The sequence below is a fragment of the Parasteatoda tepidariorum genome, chromosome 3 (genome assembly GCF_043381705.1).
Source record: "Parasteatoda tepidariorum isolate YZ-2023 chromosome 3, CAS_Ptep_4.0, whole genome shotgun sequence".
In the NCBI taxonomy this organism is placed as follows: Eukaryota; Metazoa; Arthropoda; class Arachnida; order Araneae; family Theridiidae; genus Parasteatoda; species Parasteatoda tepidariorum.
In genome coordinates this window covers 55285633-55297045 of record NC_092206.1, presented here as the reverse complement: position 1 = coordinate 55297045, position 11413 = coordinate 55285633, and the positions used below count along the sequence as shown (strand labels likewise).

The following is an 11413-nucleotide window of genomic DNA, read 5'->3' as shown; positions in this document are numbered from 1 at the left end:
TAAATTCTCAGTATACGGCGCAGAAAAATTTAAAAGAGACACTCTAAACGTTGTGTTGGATAAGCTGATTATGGATTTAAATAAAAGGAGCCAAGTCTATGAGATGTATAGCAAGAAATTCAAATTTTTAATGGATTTGCAAGACGAAAATATGGAAAACATAGATCGTGTACGTAATATTTTTTATTATTATCCAGAACACGTAGACGAGCATTTAATGAATGAGTGCATTCAATTAAAATCTTATTTACTTCAGCCTAAGCCAGTCTTACACCTCTTGCAGTGAAATTTTTATGCTAATTTAAGAAAAGAAACTTGTTGATGTTTTCCAAATTGCTATACTATCTTAAGGATTTTTTTAACTTTGCCAATCACTAGCAGTGAAGCGGAGCGCTCTTTCTCCAGGATGTCATATATAGAAAACAAATATAGGACAACATTGTCAAACCATCGACTAAATCATTTATCAACTCTTTTCATAAATTCTGATTTAACGAAGGACTTACAATGTGATGAGCAAATAAAGGAATTTGCAGCACGAAAATGCAGAAAGGTTGCTTTATAATTTATACAACATAACTACACATAACCTGTCAATTTCTTTTGCAATAATGTTGTACAGTTGCTGTTTGTATACACAAATAAAAATAAATAAATAAAATTATTTTATTGTCCTATTTTTTTCTATATGCTTATCTACATCACTACAGAAAACAGTTTTTTTTTTGACAAAATGGCTATTAGGGCCCCTAAGTAGTTTCAGCCCAGGGCCCCACAAATTCACGATCCGCCCATGACTAGGAGTATTAAAAAGAACTGACATAAAAAGTGATATAATATGTAAAGCTCACTATTATACTTAATGTGTATTTTTTTAATCAATTTTTTTTATTTTCAAGCAGTTGTTATTGCTAAACTTAAAAAATAATTTGTTATCTCATTAAAATTACTTCACCTTTCATCATTTGCATTTGCTGAAGAAAAGCCTTTCATATTATCTGCATTTATTTTTTTGTTGATAACCTATCTATGAAACATATTAACCCTCAATGGATAATAAGATGGATTAAAACATCTAAACATGTGTTTTTATTCTTTCTTCATTATTCTGGAGGGCTAGATAAGATTTTTTTTATGCTCAAGTCCGATTTAATTTGACAAATAAAGGTCTAAAACTAACACAAAAGAAATTCGAAAGAGAAAAGCAAAATAAATATTATTGACATTACTTATTTAAGCATATGCTTCTTCCTAATGTTTATACTTAATATTTTTTAAATTTTTTTATACAGTTGACGCTTAATGTAATGACCTTTGTAGTGAAAACACAAATCAACAGTAAAACCTTTTGATATATTGTGAAGATACAAATCTAGAGCAAATATTTACCTAAGATTCATAAATATTGGACTTATTTTGAGAAAAACATGCTATACATTGAAAGGAATTATGAAACTGATGGAATAATTGACATTAATGCAGTTTTTTTACGTCCAAGTACAAGTATTAATATAATACATAAAGGTTATAAAATCATTCAGATCTTTTTCTAAATTTTGAAGTTTTCTTTCACTAGAGTGGCGTAAATTTGAAACATCTTGTTCTTCTGTCTCCAAAATTACATCGCATTTTTAAATTACTGTGAGCAAAGTGCTTTCAAATATTTTGAATATTTTAAGCAATTTGTGGTTTTCGTTGCAAATTTTCTGTTCACTTCCTTTAAAATTTTAAATTTCTATTGTAAGCATATCATGTTAATCTGCTTACGAACAACCTATTTTTGCTTAGAATTATGCATCCAGAAAACTGGAATCCAAGCAAAAATAAAATCAAGAAGAATGGAAATACTGCTCATTTTCACTCAAAAATAAATCAACTCTTACAAAACTTCACAAAGGGAGAAAATACAGTTTTCAAACAAGAAAAATATAATTGATGAATTTATTGAACACTTTAAAAAGAAATTCACAAATGTAATGAATGCTGTAGAAAACTCCCAAGTGGTTCCACTAGGAGGATGCAAATGTACTTGGTGCTGAAAACATCACACACTTCTCCATATTGGGAACCATGAACGATGAACATACAAATATTTCATTCTTTTACAAATAGTATCACTACAGATCTCTAATCCATTCCATCATTTGCTTTTACACAACAAGCGAATAGTACGTTTCAAAAAACATCATGGCCCGAACTACACTGGAATAGTGCCTTTACTCACAGTCTCTCAATCATGTGAAACACTCACAACAGTCAGACTTACACGTTCACCAAAGAAGGGAGTGTCATGACAACTATATAAAGCTTCCTAATTGACCCTGTTTGTCACTATACACTCTTTTCTGTGACAATTAAAGCATCAAGCTGTGGAATCAAAGGTTCCTGGTTTGATCCTGGCAAATGCCAAGAACATCATTTCACACACTCCTCTACCTAAACTATATTTGAGATTTGAATGATAATTTATAATGTTTGTCTTAGTCATTTAAGCTAAGAGGAAATAATTGTTTTGGTCTGTATTTATAATTCACATCACTTTTATTTGCATTATTGGAGATCATGCCCTATTAAAGTATGTTTTATTCAAGGTTGGCAAGTTTCTGCCGAGGTGGTTAAAACCACTGGTAGAAACCGGTTAAAACCGGCATGGCAAAACCCCTTTTCTGCCACTTTTGTGGCAGAAATTCAGAAAATGACATAAAAGTAAGTACTGAGATTGACATATAATGGATAATTAATAGAAAAAACAATTAAATGTTAAACAAAGTACAATTTATTTACAAAATTATCACCATTCAAAATCAAATATTACATTGTTTGCACTCTGCAATAATATGTAACAAGAAACAAGTTTTGATGCAGTTCCTAAACCTAAACAATTTCTCAATTTGCTCTTCACGAACAAGAAATTTGAGAAGATTCTCTCAAATCCAGCAGAACCAGCAGGCATTGCCATCCACAAAAGATTCAAACTGTTACTGTTATAATAGTTGGATTGTTGCCATGCAAATTATGTCTTGAAAGGAAAAAAACTATTTGAAAATAGCTCTATTCAGTTATGTTAAGAGTTAAATGATAATTACTGAATTTCAGAATTTAATATAATAAACGAAAATCTAGTATTTATATTTATTATTACATTACTTTATTCGTCATTTTATATAAATATTTGATATACTGCACTCTTTATATTTAATATAAACAAAATAATATATATTTACAAACAATAAATTAAAAAGCTTGTTACAGTTACATGGAGTTAAATTTTTCAGTTTACTTAAGCAAAATGTCATTAAGCAATTACTAGAACTAATATAGAAGTTTTTTTTAGTTTTTTTTCAGTTTTTGCCGGTTTTTACCGGTTATAACCAGTTTGTACCACTGGCATGGCAAAAACCAGTTTCTGCCGGCAAAAAGCCAACCCTGGTTTTATTTCACATGTTTTCTTTTCTTATACCATTTTATTTTATTGTTTGGTCAACTATTCTAAGGTATTATCATTTGTTATTAAATTATGTTTAAAAATACAGAATAAAATTTGTGAATGATCCCTTGTCATTCAGAGTTTTCAAAATTTATAAAACATTATTTTGAAAATTGCTAGATACTTCTTATATTCATATTGAATTTTTTTCATAAGTTACCAATTACGATTCACTACAAATTTGTGAAAAAGTTTTTAAAAATATTTTTCATGCTTGTGCAGTATGAAATGACATAATTTTGTTTTGTTTTTTTCCAACTTAATGTTTTTTTTTTCAAACTTTAAAATTATATTTTTCCTATTAATTAAATTTTTATTTTATTTTATTGAATATATTTAAATTTTTAATAAAGAAACGTAAGCCAAAAAAAAAATCAGTTTTTCTCAAAAATGTTGATATTTTCATAAAATATATTTAAACTAGATTTAGGAACTTTTATGCAGTTATTGCATATATTAACCAAACTAATCAATGTAAGTTGCAATCTTCTTGCTATATTTTCTGGCAAAAAGTGTTCAAAAACACTTTTTTCAATCGTAACATCTGAAATCTTTAAACCTTATTGATGAGTATGAGAAATCACCTGACATAAACACTTTTAAAATTATAAAATATATTTCAAAGTATTTGAGAGAATATCAAAAACTCAGAATATCTCTTTCATTATTGTAGGGTAGTGCTTGTAAGTAAATAAAAAAGAATTTTGGCACATATATGACACTTGATTTCTGAAGCATAATTTTGCTTAAAAAATAATTTTTTTTAAACATTTTTAATTAATTTGACAATTATGAAAAATTTTATATTGTAAATTACAACAGTTTTTACATATAAAATTGTACAAACTTTATTTTTAAATTAAATTAATTCAAAATGTAAATGTAATCAGTCTAATAGTTTTTGAGAAATGAAATTTTATGATTTTATTAATCAGAAGCTATTTGGCTGAACTATCTTAAAGTTTGTATCTACCATTTGAAATTATGTAGTTCTAAATGAGTTAAAAATTTATGTACCTTATGATTCAAAACTTTTTAATCCCTTATTTAATCAAATAATAAAAATGATCTTACAAATTTATGTTATATGCAGAAATTTCTTCGAATTAATGATTTTTAAGATCTGAAGAAATTAACCGCAAGTGGAATGCTTGCAAATGCTGTCCAGGCTAAACTGTTCAGACCATATCTTTTAGATTGTGGTTTTACCCATGTTTTAATAGCAAAGAATTTCTTCTTTCAGAATTAAAACTAATTATATATTAATGAACTTCATTACTACATATTTAAATCTAATATATATTGGTATAAAAATTTATTGAAGTGTATATTCTGATGATTTTTAATTAAATATAGTTTTGTTATGATTTTAATTTCATTGGCATAAGTTTGTCTACTATGTAAATGAAATTGTATTTTTTTACTGTAAAAGTGTTAGATTTAAAGTAAAAGTTGTTTTTGAAGTAGGTATTAATCTTTTTCATTTGCAGCTTTACTCAATCCTCGTAGCTGCATAGAAGCTCATGGTGTGAATGCTTTAGTTCAAAATGTTGTAGAAAATACACAAATTCAAGCTTCTGAAGCTGTATTAGGTGTTGTATTTCATCTGATAAATCATCCTAAAACAAGACTTTTAATGAGGGACAAATTTGGTTTAGAGGTAAGAAACTTTGTATTATTTCTTATATTTTTCTGCTTATTTGTTTTATATTTCATTCCTAAAATTAAATTTAAATTTTGTTTCTTTACTAAACATAAATTTTTTGGCCATTTTTACTATTTCTATTTATAAACTTGTTATATCCTTATCCATTATTTAACTACTATTATAGTATTGTTTCGATTTATTGTATATTTTGTAATTTTTTTTTTAGAATTTGTTAGCTCCTTTCACTGACTGCCATTATCGTTTTCCTAATTCTACTGAAGGAACTGCTAGGTATGTTTTTTATTTATTTTATTTTATTTAGGTCATATGTATAAAGCTGCAACTCTGCTATAAAACTCATAATAAATTAAAATAAATATTTTTGTCTTGAAAATAAATGCACACTGATTCTAAATATTAGTATTGCTGTATTGAATTTTTAATTTTAAAATTGGGGTAGATTTAAAAGCATTAAAGAAATGAAAAATTTTAATTGAGATTTAGGAATTGAAATTTTTATATTTCTGAATGGGCTACTTTCATGTTGAGTTAATTCCATAAACATGAATATTGCTCACTGGTAAACTTTGTCATACTTTTAATGAATTTCTTTTATTTATCACAAATTTTTTCTTTCCTTTAGCAATTTATGAATTTTGTTTCCTGGTGCATTTATAAAAAGATTGTAACAGCTTTTTTTAATGAAAAATATGTCCAAAATGTTACTCTTGTTATTTACGTATATTGTATTGAAGTACTTATTGAAATCTCATGCAATATTTAAAAATCATCAACTGCATTAAACAAAAAAACTTATTGCAATTTAATTAACAATCATAAAAAACATTTAATTGTGATTGGGCTAAACATATGTTACACATACACACATGTTTTACTTCCATTTAAAGTTTGTATAATTAAATAGTCTATTAAAAATTGATTTATACTACATTGACTTTTTGTAAAAATTCTCAGTTTATTAATCATTTGTGTATTTTTTTAAACGTGTAGTGAAGACAAAGATCCTAATTTGAATTGCAGCAAATCTGCTATTGTATGTGCTTTACTTTCTTGGCCTGGTATGTTTTATTTTAATTTATACTGCTACTTGATTATTCGTGTAAACTGTTGTCTTTGTGAATTTTTAAAACCTTATGGAGTATTGCTTGAAGGTTTATTTTTAAATTTTTTATATGTAGTAGCTGTGCAATTCCATGATACAAAGGACGTAACCAAAAAAAAAAAACATTTAATATTATCCCTCCCTTAAAAAATTTCATAATTTTTATTAACTTTTTCTGAAATAAGATCAAAAATGGTAGATTTTAAGTATTTTATAGTATTAATGAAGAAAGATTATTAAAATTTTAATACAGTTTGTATTTATAACTTCAGTCATATAAAAATTTTAACATCAGTCGCTAGAGCTTTTTCTCTATGTGCCTCTTTCTATATATTATTATCTGTGTATTTTCAATGCTTTTTATATTTGAATTTTTTTTAAGTAAATTTAAAAAAAAAAAATAGTACTATTATTTCTTATAGAAGAAGGAGAATTTCAAAATAAAAATGCGTTTTATCCCATGCCTATTCTACATAATTCAATTACATTTCATATTTTTATTCTAAATAAAACATTTTTAATTTGTTTCCCTTTTTCTTATGTGTATAATAATAATTGTATTTTTTATGTATTTTCTATCATTGTGCAAATGAAATTATTTACTTCATTTAAATATGTAGGTTGTTTTATATAATAAGAATTTATTTAATTTTTTATAAACTGACAACAAAATATTTTCTAATTGAAGAATGCAATTACAAAGTTATAAAGTTAAAATTGATTCATTTAAACTTAGCCCTGGAACTTTTGCACTCAGCTAATTTTTTACTCTAATTTATATTTAAAATTTATTTTTCAGTAAAATGATTTCCATAACGCATATTCTAACATTTCTGTTACTCATTTTCTTCATTTACATTTATTTACAACATTTTTATATTGTAAAGGTTATCTGGTTTAAATCACTATTAAACCAAATATTGTTGTTTTTTTTTAACATTTTTAAAAATTTCCTTTATTTATGTAAATACTTTCAGTTTGAAGAGAACTAAATTGAAAAATATGAAAGTTTTTCATAAATATTTTTGAATTGAATTGATTATAAACATGATATGTAAACATTTTCAATTGTTTACATTTTATTGCTTGTCTGTATCTACACAAAAATTAAGGTGAGCAAATTTAAGGTTCAGTCATAATGTTTCTGAAATGCTTTAAATAAAATAGAAAGCTACAAAATCCATTATCTGATAATTTTTAAAATTAGTTAAATAATGTAAGTATTGAATGAGATAAAATAAGAAATTGAAGTTCTCTATTCTAAAATAAGAAATTAAATACAGTGTTTGCTACAGTCAAAAGCATTAATGGGAATTAGATGTTTCTCTGGTTTCTATATTTTATTTTTCACTTAATTTTAGCAATTTTTTCCTGTTATCAGTCAAAACAAACTTTCATTATTTATATACTTTATGCTTTGATTTATTATTGTAATATTTTCAAAATGCATTTTTTATATTAAAAAAAAACGTTACAAAAAATATTTGAGATTCATATAAATTATTTCCATCACATATTTTATTTCATGCTGCATTAAGCTTATAAGCATATTGTTGAACTTAAAAGTCCTTATGTTAAATAAGAAAAATGTATTTAATTTTTATTGAATTATTTGTTTTAAAAGCTACTTTAAATAATTTATATGCAGTCCATTTGACATTTCTTTTCATTATTTTAAAAAATATTTTTTTAATTGAATAAAAGATATTTGTAAATTATAGCATGTTTAAATGTATTTATAAGTTTTTCTTGAAATAAATATTTTTACACTTTTAAGTTTTATATTTTTATTTATTTATTTCTTCCTTTTTTAACTTGTGATTTGTTTTGTTNCCCCACCAAAACACCGTGTAAGAAAGTGCACTTGAGCGAAAAACGGTGGCACTGGGGAGTGAATCACGTTAATTTTACTCGGCAGTTAAGGGGTTAAAAAAAAAACTTTACAAAAAATATTTGAGATTCATATAAATTATTTCCATCACATATTTTATTTAATGCTGCATTAAGCTTATAAGCATATTGTTGAACTTAAAAGTCCTTATGTTAAATAAAAAAAATTTATTTAATTTTTATTGAACTACTTTAAATAATTTAAAAGCTACTTATTAAAAGCTATTATTATAATTTGTTTTAAAAGCTACTTTAAATAATTTATATGCAGTCCATTTGACACTTCTTTTCAATATTTTAAAAAATATTTTTTTAATTGAATAAAAGATATTTGTAAATTAAAGCATGTTTAAATGTATTTATAAGTTTTTCTTTAAATAAATATTTTTACTCTTTTAAGTTTTATATTTTTATTTATTTATTTCTTCCTTTTTTAACTTGTGATTTGTTTTGTTTAAAAATTTCTTTGTCAAGCAGTGTTCATTAACAAGCAGTCTCAATGTACAGTAAATTACATTGAGGACAATGGATATGCTGTTTTGAAATGCAACCAACAACTCTTTCAAATTGAGTTCACAGATTATAGAAAAAATTGATTATTACAATACTTTGCATTTTTAAAATTATGCAAGTTTATTGTGACTAGTATTTTGGTTTTGTAAAGGTTAATTATTATTAAAATTATATTCATGATAACTGTTTCTCCCACCCAATCCATTTATCAATTTCCAAAACAGTCATCTTTACAGAGATACACTTATTTAAAAATCTTCTGTTAAAAATATGTATTTCTCTGCATTTTATTTATTTTAATTTCCCTTTGTTGTTTTTTGAATCACATTCCAAAATTTAGCTTTTGTTTCCCTTTCTCACCTTTTCTTTTTAAGGTAATTTTTCTTTTTATTTTCAAAAATATTTTTTATAAATTTTTTTTATCACAATTCTATTTTTAAAAATGATAAATCTCCCTCTCTTGTTAAAATGATTTCCTGATTCTACACTAAAGGTTTTTTACTAAACAATCAGTGGCTAAATTAAACCACAATGAATAGGGCACTTAACGGAACAGAAGCATTATCATTTAAATTAAACAATAAAAAAAAGGTGGCTCTCAAAACCAAACGATAAAGTTTGTGTGAAAAATGTCAAAGTTGTGTTGCTCAGAGGCAATACAAAATGAGAAGTGGTTAAATATTTATAAATTCAATAGTTTTAGAATGATTAGATAATTTATTCTATTTTATTTAAATTTTTTGCAGGTCTAATATACTTGTGCCAAACTGGTGCTACTCATTTGCAGTCCTTGGTGGAAATGCTTCATCTTCCTTACCCAGAGTTGCGTGTAAGTTTTACTTTTTATTATTGAATTATGAAAGAAATGAGGTTCAAAATCTCATTTTTATTGGAAGTTTTTTATTTCTGAAAATGCCATAATTTGAATTAGTTTTTTTTTTTTAAAGAATTGTTGCATCAATGAATCATTTTTTTTTTTCATGCTAAATTGTGAATGGAGTTGTTTTGAACTAAACATATTTTAAATTTAAAATATGTGTTCTTTTAAGAATGAGTGTCAAATTGCTTTCACTTTCTGAACTATAAAACCTCACTGTGAATTATGAAATTTGGTATTTTTGTAATACCCATTATTTCACTGAATCATTAAAATTAGTTTGTTATAAAGGTCTCTAAAATTGTAAAAGCGAAATTTCAGAAAAACTTGTATTTGTGCAAATGTATAACTACAAACTGTATTTGGACTTAGCTACTTCAATAATTTAAATGACAGAATAAATTACAATATAAGGGAAAATTATGTTTCTACTAGAAGCTAAAATAGTGCAAAAAAAGTTTTTTTTATATCCATAAAATATATAAACTTTTGTAAATGCTACGAAAGTGGACTCGTATCCTTTCTTAAAGAACTGATTCCATTATTAAAAAAATGTCTTTTTTAATATATGTTTGATAAAGTGATAAAGAAAAAATAATTTTTTTCTTTTTTCTAGAAAAATATATTAGATATCTTTTATCAATTATTTGATATTAATATACCAGAATGGACAGATGATTTCTCTGTTGCCCTATGTTCTTCAGGTATTTAGTTTCTCTATTATATTTTAATTAATCAACTATCTAATTTGTTTTTTTCTTTAATCGCAAGAAAAAGTATATAAATTTTTAATTTAAGTCTATTTTATGACAATGTGCTACCTTTTGAATTGGTTTTTGTCCAATTAAACCAATTTAAGGTGCTTTACTTAGCCATTTTGAAATGTTTTAACATTTTGCTTATGGCTGGTATGGTGAGTATATATCTGGCCCATATACAATATATGGACCAGAATAACAGACTTTAGCATGCAAAATGTTAATACTCTCTATAATGACGCATCTCTCGACGCACCAAGAAGGAGTTGTCTGATTGAAACGAAAATTGGTGGATACGAAGACAATGTACAAATTAGTAATTGATTAAAATTTCAGAACAATTTAATAATTTATTGCAGAGTTACAGTAACAAGTTCAATAAAGTGTTGACCCACCTCTAGCCTGGATACAAGCTGCCACACGGCGTGGCATAGACCGATAAAGCCCCCGGATGGTCTCTTGCAGTATTTCCTGCCAAATTCGATCTAATTGTCGAACGAGGTCATCAACATTGCGTGCCAGATGCAATCGCCTTCCCATCATATCCCAGACATGCTCGATGGGAGAGAGATCTGGTGATCTGGCAGGCCAAGGAAGAGTTTGACAAGCTTGCAGACAGTTCATAGCAACACGTGCCGTATGTGGTCTGACATTGTCCTGCTGAAAAACCAGCCCAGGGCGCTGCAAAAAGAATGGTAGCAAAACGGGTCTTAGGATGTCGTCGATGTACCGCTGTGCAGTAAGTGTACCTCTAATGGTGACCAAAGGGGTCCGGCTGTCAAAGGAAATAGCACCCCATACCGTAATGCCTTGTTGAGGGCGGGTGTGACGTGCAATAGTGAAGGCAGGTTCCCCCCTCTGTCCTGTGCGTCTCCAAGCACGTCTTCGATGATCGTCAGGACACAGTTAGAAGCGGGATTTGTCGCTAAAGACTATTTGCCCCCAGTCGGCATTATTCTAACCTGATCTGCTCAAAACATTCATGCATACGAAATTTCCAAGCAATCGGATGATTGCTTCTTGGTGCGTTGATTTTTTTGTTATGGAGTGTATAAAAGAAAGCTGTACTATCAAATGCTTTACTTTATTTCTAAAAATTATTTTTAAAATGTTACCT

General features: G+C 26.5%; 1 protein-coding gene across 1 annotated transcript in view; it reads left to right on the top strand.

The window, feature by feature from the left end:
* The window catches only part of LOC107452496 (rapamycin-insensitive companion of Tor), a 57125-nt gene that overhangs the window by 9022 nt on the left and 36690 nt on the right, over positions 1–11413 (top strand). The window contains exons 5-9 of the mRNA XM_071178662.1: positions 4978–5147; positions 5362–5426; positions 6147–6214; positions 9408–9490; positions 10155–10242. Of these exons, the coding sequence (XP_071034763.1) occupies positions 4978–5147; positions 5362–5426; positions 6147–6214; positions 9408–9490; positions 10155–10242 (474 nt within the window). The remainder of the gene's footprint in view (positions 1–4977; positions 5148–5361; positions 5427–6146; positions 6215–9407; positions 9491–10154; positions 10243–11413) is intronic.